Genomic DNA, 15,056 nt, shown 5'->3' on the forward strand with positions numbered 1-15,056 from the left:
AATGAAATATGAAGTAACAAAATATACAGGAACCAGGAAGAGATAGGGAGAGAGAGAGGAAAAAAGATAAAAAGAAAGGAAAAAGGGAAAGGAGATGGAGGAGGAGGAGGAGGAGGAGGAGGAGGAGGAGGAGGAGGCGGCAGCAGCAAAGTACAAAGCATCTTCAGCATGACTTCCTAGGGCAGCTTACCTGTGGGGAGCCATTAAGGCTCAATAAAAATCAATAAAAATCAATAAAAATCAAAGCGTCGACGCAATAAAGATGAGATTGACCCAGAAGTAGGTGTCGGCCAGGAGCGTCAGCGCTATAGAGAATATTGACCCAGGCATAGTTGTCGACCCATAGGAAATATTGATCCAGGAACAGGATGGTGGCTCCCCCATGTTAGAATTAAAAATTCTTCATCCTCACACCTCCCTTCAGAACCTGTACTTTTGCCAGCTGGCTCCAGCAGGTGGGGGCCCATATAGGGACAATTCTGAAACTGAGGATCTCATGAAGGACATCGCTGAATAAAAAAAGGAGCGCGCTCAAAGATTTTTGGTAATGGTGAAACATGGGAATTTTGTAATATATAATCAGTCACTAAAGTAAAGCTTTGCACAAAAGAAACTAAGGCAGAAAATGAAGAAACTAAGATAGAAAATGAAGGTGCCTAATGTGCAAATAGTAATAGACAACAGGTCAGAAGATTAGTTCCCAACGTAAGAGTTGTAAAAATCCAATGGGTCCAAAATGTTGTAATATGCAATGGGTCAAAAGAGTAGATTTTGTTTTTTGTATATATGTTAAAGGATATGCCTTGTGCTACAGAAACTAAGACAGAAAACAAAGGCACTTTGCCTTCACTCCTTATTGTAGCATTTGCTGAACGAAGTGTTGAAAAACTCAGATCTTTTTCTTTAATTTCACCGCTTCAAGTAGCCATAAATCAGGCTGCAAAAAAATGGAGAAGATACTAGGGGATTCAGAGTTTCCCCAGACACTGAAGACCCTAATGGTTAAGGAAGCTTTATTAGATTTCTTAAATGCCGACAAAACTGGGTCAAGGAGGTGTAATTAATTTCTTGAATGTTTTGAAAATAAATAAAAGGGGGGAGTTATATCTCCATTTATCACAGAACTTTATAAATCATGCTCTTTTTATTTTTAATTTTTTGAATGCTGACAAAACTGGTCGCACAGCAGCAGATAGATATTGGCATCCATCCTCCAAAAAACAATTTTGCTTTAATAAAATGGAAAGATCCTTGCACAGGAATTTGGAAAGGTCCTGATCCCGTAATGATGTGGGGAAGAGGGCATGTCTGTGGTTTTTCACAGGACGAAATAATGCACAGTGGATATCTGAGCGGCTTGTGCATAACGGATCAATTAAAAAAATAAGACTCTCGGATTAATGCTGATGACTGAAACATGGGCTTACATTCCGGATCATCCCATACTTCATCCAGCTGTTTAGGAGCAGTGGGAGATCGCTGTCTTCAGTAACAACTTGTGATTGCTGGGACTTCTTGCTTTGAATTTTGCACCCATTGTGGAAACTTTTGGTTATGCTGGACAAAGAACTGGTAAAAATGTCGGGAAGATGGGATGTCTGCAGTTGACACCCGTGGTATTGCAGACAAGTACAGAGACTGATATTTTGGACAGAGAATTGATAATACAAAGACTGATAGTATTATTTTGGACAAACTATTGGTACTTCTGATTATTTTGGACAAAGACTGATAGTAATTGTGCTATTGAAGGTTTGGTCTTGTGGAGCCCTGCCCAAGGAAAGGATATAAAAATGTTAGCCCACTGATAACTTGTTTACTCTATTAAGCAGATTTGACATGTGAAAATCATTGTGTTAATTGGAGAAAATTTTACTGAAGTGCCTATCTTACTAATATTCCCAATACCTTGTTTGTTAGAGACTCGGGACAAAGTGTGGTCTTAGGACAAAGTGAGAACATTTTTATTTAACAGAAGTGCACAATTTACGTTTGAAAAGTACCCCCATTTAAGAGTCTGGTAGCCAATGACAGGTAAGATTTCCTTGGGACAAGGAAACCTAAAACAGGATATACAGCTTATCAAAAGATGGGTAATCCTTCATACCTGAAGGAAACAACCCAAGACAGGAACAGTCTTCTTTGAATATAGTAAAAAAGGGGGAATTGTGGGGATCCATTAAGGCTTTCCCCTAGATTACTCTCTCTGACTCAGCTGACTGTCCTTTGCCCAGAGTCAACAAGGTTTGAGGGGAAGATCAGATGGTGATGGCACGAGGGTTCTGATTAACCTATCGTAATATATGTGTTTTGTATTGGTCTTTATTGTATTCTGGTGGTGGTAGCACGAGGATATTGATTGACCTGTGACTGTATAAATACCTCTGAAATACAAACCCAGCGTTGGTGCAGTAAAGATGAGATTGACCCGGAAGTAGGCGTCGGCCAGAAGCCTCAGCGCTATAGAGAATACTGACCCAGGCATAGTCGTCGACCCATAGGAAATATTGACCCAGGAACAGGGGTCGGCCAGTAGAGATAGTAGGCTGGCGGCTCCCCCACATTAGAATTAAAAATTCTTCATCCTCATGCCTTCCTTCAGAACCCATACTTTTGCCCGCTGGCTCCAGCACTCACCTATAGTTCCTGCGGGACATGGCTGCTTCGCTATTTGTCCTTGGCGAGTTTTAAACCACATGATTTCTCGGGCTTCCACAGCCTCACAGCTTTCTTCTAGAGCTGGGATCTGGGAGACGGCTGATGGAATGTGGGTGGTGATGTCATCAAGCACTTCCACAGCTGGAGACGGGGTGCTGGTACTCCGGTTTCTTCTTCCTGACACTGACGGGGTGGTGCTCCTTCCTGAGCTCCAAGTCGTGGTCCGAAGAGTGGTACTGGTGGTCGTGCTTCCCATGCCAAGAGATCCTGTAGTAGAGATTCCTGAAACAAAATTAGAAACAAAACACCTACATTGCTTGTTTACAGTAGGACCTCAAGATATCTCAACACTTTAAAAACCATTTTTATTTGACAGCTCAAAGAGTTCAAATATTCTAAAAATTCTCAACTTCTTTTTTATTTTAAACATGAAAAAAAAAAAAGCCAATACCAAGGTATCAGAGTGCTATTTGAGAACCCAAATGGCTATTTGGCCACTGCCAAACATAAGCTTTTTATATTCTTCTGAACTCTAATCACAGAAAATGAAATTATAATACAACTCCTCAGTAAGCTTCTTAATGCTCTCAGCCTTTTTTGACAATTATAGGATTAAAAGTTTAAAAGGGCTTCTTAAAATTTTCAAAATTGGTATAGAAAAAAATAGTTATATAGGATACCCGATTCATGATAGCTATAACATAAATTTCTAAACATGCAGCAAATAGGGAAGAAGTAAAAAAAAGAGAAGAGTTCACAGATAAAAAAAAAAAAAGAGAGCAATTAAACATTAGAGTAGCTGAGAGATCTACTCTGATATTCTTAGAATTTACCAAGATTAACAGTTTTCAAGCTTGGCATTACCTAATGTAGAATATAAGAGGTCCTGAAGTAGTTATGTCCCTAAATTATTTTCTAGTAAATTTTCTCTTGTAAATTGGAAAATATGTTCCAAAGTCCAAATAAAATTAGTTAGATCCTGTTATGGTTTTGAACTAAAATATCCCCAAAACTGTATGTGTTGAAAACATTGTCCCAATGTATCAATGTTCAGAAGTAGTGATTTAGACAGCGATTGGATCAGGCAGGCTCTGAACTCACTGGTAGATTAATCCATGCCTTGGATTTCTCACTGAAATGAACTGAATGAACTGAATGAGCTGAATGAACCACTGGGATAATCAACTAGTTGTAGGAAGCAGATCACAGACAATGTGCCCTTGAAGGGTTTATCTTCTTGTTGGCCCCTTTCTCTCTCTCTGCTTTTTAACTGTCATGAGCCTGGCAGTCTTTCTCTATCTCTGATTTCACCTCAGACCCAAAGAAATGGAATGGAGCTGGTTGACCAATGGCCTGAATTTCCTAAAACCGTGAGACAAAAAAAAAAAAAAAAAAAAAAAAAAAAAATCTTTCCTATAAAGAGTTAACTGCCATTAGATTGCTTGATGATATATTAATAGGTAACTAAATCTAGACTACATCTAAGACATCTCCCAACAATAAAAAGAATGCTCACTGCAGAGAATCCTCTGTGGGAGAAAATATATTTGTATTTTTATCGTGGCATTGCAAAAGTATACCAGTTCCCCCACATACATACCCTGAATTCCTAGCTGTAAAATTCAAAACTACTCCTGACTTCACATACTGACAATACACTGTAGGCACTGGCTCTAGCCTCATTCAAGTTAACTCAGGCTGAAGGAGCTGTAGGGAGTCCTGTGATGGGCCTCCAGCTGTTAGCCATTCAGTGTCTACTTAAAGGAAGTTAGATACACATATGTTAAAGGACTTCAACTCTCTGCTGCCCCAGAGGAGGTCCCAAATTCATCTCAGTGTGTTCAGCAAATATAAATCACCAAATTCCAAAAAAGGATAAACATGGTGGGGGGAGAAGGTATTAAATGATTCCTAAACATTTAATTATTGAAATTGTAGCATTCCTTGAAGTGATGCTATTCATTATTGTCTTGCTTTCCTCTCTTTTTTCCCCCCTCCATTCTCAAAGTTCCTCATCTTTCTACTATTCTATGTGAATGGTAGTGTTCATAATCATATCTACTCAAAGTTCATTTGAGATGTCAGAGTATTAATTTTCTTCTCTTCCTCCACATATACTATGTACACCAAATTGCCAAGCCTTGTTGATTCTGTGTCCCATATGAAATCCATCTATTTTTCTTTCTTTCCCTTAATCACCATTTTCCACATTTATCACATCATTATCAGTAGGTGAACACAGCAGCCTAGTAACTTTTTGTTGTTTTTTTTTTGTTGTTGTTGTTGTTTTGTTTTGTTTTTAACTGTTGCTGCTGCTGAAAGAAACACCAAAGCAAAATGTCAACAGTCTTATTTCAGTTCTTATTTTCATAAAATACAAGCTCAGGATTCATAAAATTACCTACCCTAAGCATTTGATACAATTCAAGCAGGAAATTTAACAAAATATTAACAGAACTATTACATAAAATTGATGCCTATCATTATAAAGAATAAAAATAGGACTCAATATACATTATTTTCATAAAAACAGTGAAAAACTTGGAAAGTATTATATACAAGTATGAATACTTACTAACTTGAAAATTAAATATTTAACAGCATCAAATATTATATTTTTATTTATTTTTAATTTTTTAATTTTGCGGGTCTGGGGATGAACCCAAGGGCACTCAACCTCTGAGCTACACCACTGCCCTATTTTTTATTCTTTATTTTTGAAACAGCATCTCACTAAGTTGCAGTGGGCCTCAATAAGTAGCTGAGGCTGTCTGCGAACTGTGATCCTCCTGTCTCAGCCTCCCAAATGCTGGGATTACAAGCATGCACCACCATGCCTGGCTTCAAATATTATTTTTAAAATTCATGTGAATAGTATAATTGCTGGATTCTAAGAACATTCTCTACAAAAATTTTTTATACTGTATTACTTGGGGGAATAGTAAGTAAGGAAATAGTTAAAAGCTAACTCCAAGTGTTTTTTCTGACTCATTTAATTTAAATAATGCCACTTCTCATTTGTACTTTTGAAAGAAGCATTTTGAGTAACTTTTAATTTTCTGACAGGGACTATAATCTTTTCATTGATGATGAGCTATAAGTTTCTGTTTCAAACAAAGCATCGCTCGTTCCACTTTGTCTTTTTTAGTTTGATCATATAAAAATGGAGGTTCATGGCAGTTACCTGTTATTATCTAAATAATCTCATGCTCAAATTAACTTGTTCAGAAAAGTCATTGAGTTAGAGTGGAAAATACTTTTAAAATAGCAACTGCTTTTCAATTGTCTTCTTTTTCTTCTTGAGAGTTATCTAGGTACTGAAGAATGCTTTCAAGATGAATGTACCTTTCTTCAACTAGATGCTTTAATTTGCATATAACTGGGAGGAGAAAAGGCTTGTTCAGCAATCATTTTTGCTATAATAAAACACCTAGTTGCTCAAGTGGTAAGTTTTCTATCCTATTTTTTCAAATCACACAAATCATATATAAAAAGCAATGACATACTGCCACAAGATTTTTGCTTGCTGTGACTCCAGATGTACCAATTTTGAATAATTTGTCTTTTGGCATAGATTTAATATATGAATCATTGTGCTCTATTTAAATGATTCAGATTTCAGACTTTTGAAGTCAACAGGATCACACTGAAATGTATTTAACAACAGCAACACATAGTGAAAATTAATGGTCTTTAATTGCGCCTAAAATTACCTTATTCAAACCATTCCCTATCTTTTTCCAGAGATTTTAAGGTATAAATTGGAATATATTACCCTTCTGATTGGAATCATTAAGTGGTTTCAGTCTGTCCTCCAAACAAAAGCAAAACTCTTTGTCTTCATGCCCAAAGCCCTTCCAGAGTTAATCTCTCCAGCTCATGAACAATGCTTCCTTGTCTTTTCACTCTGCTCTTCAAGTTATATGAAATTATCAGTAGTTCCCCAACTGAGCAGTTCCTGACTCAGAGCTTTTGTACATTTTCCCCAGGCCAACTCCAATTTATCCTTTGGGGCTTAGCTTGGATGCCATCTCCATCAAGGACCTTTTCCAAATTTACTAAGTCTGGGTCATATAATAGCATGCTTTGTTAAAATTATTTCATTTCATTTTTTTTGTTGTTGTTAAAGACAAACATCAGCCATAAGTGAAAAAAGCAGTAGATAGGCTGGGGAAGTAGGTCAGAGGTCAAGCACCTGCCAAGCATGTTTGAGGTCATAGGTTCAATTCCCAGGATCACAGATATAAAAGCAAGCAGTAGAGGGTACAGTAGCACAAAAGAAGGAAAAGGATAAATAGAAAAAAATATCAAATGTCATAGGTAAGAGTCACAAGAGTGAATAAACCAAAAATTTTATCTTATAAATGTATCTTATGCCATCACTAAGAAAACCACTAGACAACTCAAAGAAGAAATAATTGAGGAAAATATAAAACCTCCTTTCCTCAAAATGACTCTGTCTCAGTGCAATCATATGAAAATGACTGTGCTCTTATGAAGCAGCAACATTGAGAAGAGATTTATTTTTAAGTTCCATTTTTATGAAATGCATCAGAGTCAGTTTAGTACAGACACACTGATGTTAAGGATCAATATAGAACGTATCTCTTTGGAACTCTGCCACACAGAGATGTCTACAAGCAGGGTCAGGCCATTCTGTTTGACTTTAAGTAGAATAAAAGTCAGTTTTAAAAGCAGTCCCTGATCTCTCATCCCCTCCCTTCCATTTATTGTTCCCAGGACTCTCAAGGGCTCTGCTCAATGCTAGCCTTTGGCAGAATAAGTACTAGTGATCTACATGCTGTCAGTAGTAGCCAAGAAAGAACTTGTCTTCATGCTGATAGTGAGAAAAAAAGATCTAGATTCATTAAAAAGTCATTGACTGGTAAAATTACAGCCCATATCATATGCTATAAGAATTTGTCTTTATCTTTCTGCAAGGGAGAGGTGATATGACTCTTTTTCAGTATATAGCGTTTTATTGGATCTTACCTGAGAACATAGATATCTTCATAAAACTATGTATTATTAAGGGCCTTATGTTGTCCTGTATCAAGGAAAGATTAAAGTCTAAAAATAAGTTTGAGTAAATACTTACATATGATGTTTCATCAAAATTGTGCAGTTTTCTTTATTACTTTGTCATTGTTACTGTGCTCATTTTACTTACAGAAATTATTTTCATAAAATAAACAAATTTCCATATTAAGATTTACCCTCCCTACCTTATCAAAAGGAGGAAGAGGAGGAGGAGGAGGAGGAGGAGGAGGAGGAAGAGAAAGAGAAGCAGCAGCAGCCAGGCTCCATGGTGCATGCTTGTAATCCTAGCACTTGGGAGGCTACCACAGGAGAATCACAAATTCAAGGCCAGTAACTTAGTAACTTAGCAAGCCCCTGTTTCAAAATAAGAAATACAAAGGACTGGGGGGTACAGCTCTATGGTAGAATGTTTCTGGGTTCAACACTACCACTGTAAAACAAAACAAAATACAGCAAAACAAATAAAAATCCTAATTCTCTAATCCTTTGACATATATTGTTCATAGCTATTTCATTCTTATGATTTTATTTAGTTATTTTTATTTTTAATATTTTTGGTACTGGGATTAAACCCAGAGGCACTTCTCCACTGAGTACATCCCCAGGTCTCTTTACTTTCTCATTACATTTTATTTTGTCACAGGTTATACATTGTCTAGACTTGTCTTGAACTTGTGATTCCCCTGCCTTAGCCTCCCAAGTAGCTGGGCTTATAAGAGTATGCCACTTAATTTATTTTGTTGAAACTTGTCTCCATTATTTCTTGACAAAACAAATATTTTCAATGTTATTATAAATTATAGTTTGTGGAATATCCTAATAGAAAACATGAAAAATAACCAACAGTTTATAGTACTTTAAATTTTGTAATATTTTTCTCTATTATTTTATTTGATTTTTAACTAAAAAATGTGTAGAGTATTAACTGTGAATTCCCAATATAAAAAAATGAGAAAACATAGGCTTAAATAGTAAGAGGATCATAATCACACAAATAGTAAGTAAACTTGTATCCTACATTCTATATTCTATATTTTTTTGTGGTACTGGGGATGCCAGGGGTATTCTCCCTCTGAGCTATACCAGCAGCCCTATTTTTTATTCTTTATTTTGAAACAGGGTCTCACTGAGTTGCAAAGGGCCTCACTAAGTAGTAGCTTAAAGCTGTATTCAAACTGTGATCTTCCTCTCTCAGCCTCCCAAATGCTGGGCTTACAAGCGTATGCCACCACACCTGGCTTATATTCTATATTTTTAATAGTTTGCTACTAAACAAACAATGTCAATCACTTTATGCATTCCATAATTACAGTCCTCCATAACCCTTTAAGAAGAGGCTGAAGGAAATAAGAAGTAATGCATTACTATCCTTGATTATCAGACATATTATTTGTGATAAGCATCTTTAAAAGACATAAAGATTAAGACATGATATAAACTATGCAACCTTGACATAGACTTCGCAGCAGAAGCCCACTCACTCTCACAATGCGTGTTATCTCAGAGCAAGAGAAAGCTTTACCACTCACGGATTCGCCTTCACTTTTCCTTTTCTCTCCTACAATATGTACCTCTCTCAATGGTTTTCTCATTACAAATCTTTCTTTTGTGTTAACTTCATTCCAACAGGCAAGATTTTGGCTGACTACAGAAGCATTTCCTTCTCCCCACCCTCCAAATATTCGTTTGAGTCCAAAGTCAATTACTAAAGAAAGCTTCCCAAGGGCCTGATAGAGGAAACAAGAAAACCCAAACCATCATAGCGCTGCAAGGGGCTTTTGGCTACTTGTGAAGCACTCAGAGTGGAAAGAGAAAATTATTCCTGACCCCCATGGATAGCAGCCAGTTGCAGCAGATTTGATTATACCTCGTTTTTTTTTTTAAGAAACATTAATATTACCCATCATGAAACTGTCCAATTTTATTCAGAATCCATTTATGATCTATGGCCCATGGTCTCTTGAGATAGTGAGTCTCCACAGAGTATCAACCATGTAGAGGCATATTTATTTAGTTTTGTAATTTGATAAATTTATATTTTCTGCTTCTCTCCTAGAATATTATCCTTATTTTTAATAGGAGGAATTATCTATTTTAATAAATATAAAATTATAATGATCCTATTATGTAAGGTAATGAGCTAAAATATAAAATTTGGGGAGAATCTTATTGAAATTATCTGCTATGTATTTAGACCCTAACATGCAAACATGCAAGAACTGTGATAAATGTTTTTATATGCTTGCTCTTTTTTTTTTTTTTTTTTTTGTGGGGGGGGGGGGTCTGGGGATGGAACCTAGGGGCATTCGACCTCCAAGCTACACCCCCTGCCCTATTGTTTTTTTTGAAACCAGGTCCCACTGAGTTGCAGAGGGCCTCACTAAGTAGCTAAGCCTGTCCACGAACTGCGATCCTCTGGTCTCAGCCTCCTGAATGCTGGGATTGCATGCGTGCGTCACCACGCCCGGCTTGCATGCTCTAATTTATGCTCCTAACAAGCTTCAGGCATACATACTTTCTTATAGGGATGAAAGAGGTCATAGTAAGCAATTCTCTGAAGTTTACATAGCTGGCAATTAGTAGGACTTAGAGGTCTATCAAAATCTCTCCTTTTTCACTACAATAATGCTATTGTTGAACATTGGAGAGAACTTATGCACACGTATACACAGGTGAGGCTCAATAGATTTAGAAATTAATTCATCGCAAACACTGCTCACATATACTTTTATAGGTATTCCCATGGTCCAGACCCACTGAGAATGTATTGAGTATACAGTATGAGCCAAGCAATATTCTGAGCACTTTTACAAAACCTTATTTCCTTATCTAAAAACAAATCTGTGAGAAGACATACTTAATAATTCTTACCCTATTGATGGTAAAACTGGTGCATTAAAATATTTGATATTTTTCTAAAGGTTGCAAATTTATAAAAAGAATAGAGGAACAACTTAGGGATTGCTATAGGGATCCTACTTTCAACTATACTATCTCAAGATATTGAGAAATTGCATTTGATCCACGAAGTAGCCTGCTCATTGCTGTTGAGAGTAGAGAAAGTAATTGTTATAGACTTAAATTATTTTTGTTAATGGCATTTTTAATTCTTCTAAGTAAGGATTTAGGACCACAATATAAGGTAAATGTATGAATTCTAAAATACTTAATAACTGTTCAATAGACAAATAGGCAATAAACAATCAACAAACAATTGTGTGAAATAATAGCTGTTATTTCTTTTTTTCCCAGGTACTGGGGTTCCTGGAAACCCTTCTCTGGACTACACTCCCAGACCTATTTTATATTTTTATTTGGAAACAGGATCTCCTTAACCAGCGAGGCTGGCTTTGAACCTGCGCGATCCTCCTGTCTCCACCTCCCAAGCACAGGTATTACAAGTGTGTGCTACCACACCCGCCAATAGCTGGCATTTCTTGCACATTTTTTGTGTGTTAGGTTGTGTTGTAATGCTCTACATTCATAACTAAAGCACTGAGAGGTTAAGTAAATGTCCCAGTCTCATACCGTTCACAAATGGTAAAGCTAGATTTGTTTGTTTATATTTATTTATTTATTTATTTATTTATTTATTTATTTTTACTGGGGATGGAACTCAGGGGCATTCTACCTCTGAGCTACGCCACTAGCCCTATTTTTTTTATTCTTTATTTTGAAACAGGATCTTATTGAATTACAAAGGACCTCACTAAGTAGCTGAGGCTGTCCACAAACTGCTATACTCCTGTCACAGCCTCCCAAATGCTGGGATTACAAGCATGAACCACCATGCCAACTTTTATTTGTGAACCACCATGCCTGGCTTTTATTAAGAAGCTGTTTGTCATTTTTTTCTCTTTAGAGATACTACAACACACATACAAAGGAATTTAATCAAAATACAGCACATTTCTTCTACTATATTCATAAAAATCAATTTGTATGTAAATACTGCTGAAAATCAACTACAATGAGTTAAAATTTACAAAAAGTTATTAAAAGGTTTCATTCAAAATTATTAAAACTCTACAGTATAACAATCAACTATTAACATTGTGAATGAAATGTAATATTTGAGTTCACATATTTTTAAAAATGCTGCCTACTTGACTAGAAAGAATAGAAAATGAATCCAACTCACTTATGTAAAAATAATATAGCTTGGTGTTTTAGCTAGTTCTATAAGTGTTAATGAAATCAAGATTGAAGGAAAAAGTATAACACATTAAATAGTCTCTAATTACACTTCTCAGAAATTAAAAATGAACCAGGCGTGGTGGTGTATACTTGTAATCCCAGTGCTTGGTAAGCTGAGACAGGAGGATCCCCCAGGCTCAAAGCCAGCCTCAGCTACTGAATGAGGCTCTCAGCAACTTAGTGAGACTCTGTTTCCAAATAAAGTATAAAATAGGTCTGGGAGTATAGCCTAAAGGTAGAAAAGCTCCTGGGTTCCACCCCCAGTACCAGACACACACACACACACACGAATGAAATTAAAAACAAATGTAAGAACTGGATATCTCTTATATAAGATCTTAGACCAACAAATAGTTATTGGCCTTCTATGGTACCTTTTTCTGATACAAGTAACCATTCATTAATTCTTACTATTGCATGTTATTCAAATTTTATTTGACTGCCAGCCAGGATTTTAATGTAATTAGTTTGACTCCAAAGTTCATATATATCTATACTTTCTGATGAACTGGTAAAGGTTTGAAGTGTATTTTTGAGTGCCTGAGAACAGCATATGTTATGTGCCTATAAAGGAGCTCAGCTCTGAGAATTACAAGGTTAATTCATCCTATCCATATTTATTAACCAACTACTATGAGATAGGCATTGAAGTGGGAAGAAAATGTTGAGTATAATTAACTCTGTTCTTTGCCCTCATTAAGCCTTCTCTAAAAGCTTTATAGAAATAGCTACAGAAGACAATAGAAAAGAGAAAATAGTAAGAGAAGAAATATATACATTTTATTTATTCACTCAATAGATATATTCCTTTAATTGTTAAGCACACTCCCAACTTATGAGGTGTCGATAGGTAATATCTTGAGAATCTTAAAATTAAAAGTATTGTGATAGTAACAGAAAAGTCACCTTAGAAGGTAATGTGAGCCGGGCGTGGTGGCACACTTGTAATCCCAGCGCTTGAGAGGCTGAGACAGAGGATTGCACAGGTTCAAAGACCAGCCTCAGCTACTTAGTGAGGCTCTCAGCAATTTAGTGAGATCTTGTTTCCAAAGAAAGTATAAAATAAGTCTGGGAGTATAGCCCTGAGGTAGAAAGCCCCTGGGTTCCTCCCCCAATACTTCACACACACACACACAAAAAAAAAAAAAAAAAAAAAGAAAGTAATGTGACCAGTATTCCATCATGTAAAATATATTGACCTTGGACAAATTATAATGCCTTTCTGCCTTAGATTTTGTTCACTTCTTAAATGAAGAAATACTGGAAAAAACAATATTCTTTAAAGTACTCAGTAAAATATGTGGCAGAGAAAACAAATTAACAAATACTATTTATAGTTACTAATGATATTATTTATTTATTCATTAGTTTGAACCAAGGATTATTGATATTTTTATGCACTAAATACTATTCTAAATGCTGAGGATATAGACAGTAAAAATAAATAAAAATTATTTCCTTTATATAGTTTATATCAATAAAAAAGAGACCATAAATAAGAGACAAGAAGATAGGCTTGGTGGCAATGGTCTGTAACCCCAGTACTTGGGAAGCTAAGACAGGAAGAGCACAGGTTTGAGATCAGCACATGGTAACTTTAGTAAGACTCTGATTCAAAATTTGTAAAAGGCGGACAGGGGCTGGAGTGTGGTTGAGAGGTAGAATGCCCCTGAATTCCATTCCTTAGACCACACCAAAATTAAAATACTAGAAAACACACACACACACACACACACACACACACACACACACACACAAAATAGGAGACAAGAAATATACACTATGTTAGATAAAAAAAAATAACAAATGCTAAGGAGCTGTAATTCCCATACATGGGAGACTGAGAAAGGAGGATTAAAAATTTGAGGCCAACCTCAGCAACTTAGGCCCTCAGCAACTTAATGAGAACTTCTTTCAAAAATAAAAAATAAAAAAATAGGTCCGGGGTATACGTCAGAGGTAGAACAGCCCTGGATTCAATCTACAGTGCAACAAAAAGAAAAACAAAAGTGCTAAGTATCAGACAGGGGAAAAGAGAGTAAAGTGAGGGAAATATTGAGAGAGGAAACTACAATTTTTAGTAGTGCATCAATGATGGCCTCTCAGTTAAGGGGATACTAAAGATCTCATGGAAAAGACAGAGTGAGGGATATGGGTGGCCAAAGGGCTTTCCAGGCATCACCAAAGCCCTAGACTGACATCAGAGGCAATGGAGTCTGTAGATCGAGATTCCACAAATCACAACATTCACTCTGGGTGGTGTGGGAAGCCACTGGAAAGTATTCAGCCAAGGAGTGATGTGATCCAACTTCTACTGAATAAGATTAATTGGGTTGTGTTAGAGTGTGACTGGATGGGAGTGGATGTGCAAGTGTTGGTGGGGCGGCAATGACAACGATTAGAATATATGGACCATACATACATACATACAAGAGCACAGAGCCTAGCCAGGCAGTGGAAGATTTTGAGCATGGATACCATGATTCTCACTGTACATAGGACATCTTTGAAAATTGATGATCTTATATTTGCTTCTTTGTTTAAATGAAATAAGGCTTAGTCATTCTTATATAAATTCTTCCATCGCTCTATTTTAAATATTACTTGTTTAAAGTTGAAACAATTGAAATAACTAGTTTGACTCCTTCAGTATAAAAATGTTCCCAAGTATTAATGCAGTGATGTTGCTTTTCCCATTAATGGAAACTTTCTAAATGTTTAATTAATTGGAATGTAGAATAAACTTTGATGGTGAAACATGAAAATGAACAAATAAATTTGGGAATTCAGTTAAAGTGAATTTGAGTTTACTGATTTCTTGACAAACAATACAACATTCCAAGAGCATAAATACTTGGATTTGTATAGGCTTAGAATTATTTCTTACTTCTAACCTCAATATTGCATTTTATTTCCTTAGTTTTCACATCATTGTTATCTAGTTACTGGAGATATTGCCTAATATTTGCAGTGACATATGTTTTACTATTCTGAATTACAATTTACCTATAAAGAAAAAGGGATACCTGTTTTGTATGTATCTCTGATAAGTTATGAGATATATGAAGGTAAAATAAATTCAAGAAAAATAAAATTACCCTCCATGTTTGAAAATGAAAAATCTCAAACAATGACAAAGAGTCCATTGTTTAAACCTCAAG

The 15,056-nt window shown here is 36.0% G+C and overlaps 1 protein-coding gene across 32 annotated transcripts in view; it reads right to left on the reverse strand.

Annotated features, from left to right (window-relative positions):
* ADGRL3 (adhesion G protein-coupled receptor L3) overlaps positions 1-15,056 on the reverse strand; it is a gene marked incomplete at both ends in the record, with an annotated part of 570,571 nt that overhangs the window by 208,136 nt on the left and 347,379 nt on the right. For 22 of the 32 annotated variants that reach the window (XM_080697690.1, XM_080697685.1, XM_080697686.1 and 19 more), the window contains one exon: positions 2,638-2,940. In XM_080697690.1, the coding sequence (XP_080553816.1) occupies positions 2,638-2,940 (303 nt within the window). The remainder of the gene's footprint in view (positions 1-2,637; positions 2,941-15,056) is intronic. The other 10 variants (XM_080697684.1, XM_080697680.1, XM_080697674.1 and 7 more) reach the window with 1 other exon arrangement.

This window comes from Muscardinus avellanarius, assembly GCF_963383645.1.
Source record: "Muscardinus avellanarius genome assembly, chromosome: 6".
In the NCBI taxonomy this organism is placed as follows: domain Eukaryota; kingdom Metazoa; phylum Chordata; class Mammalia; order Rodentia; family Gliridae; genus Muscardinus; species Muscardinus avellanarius.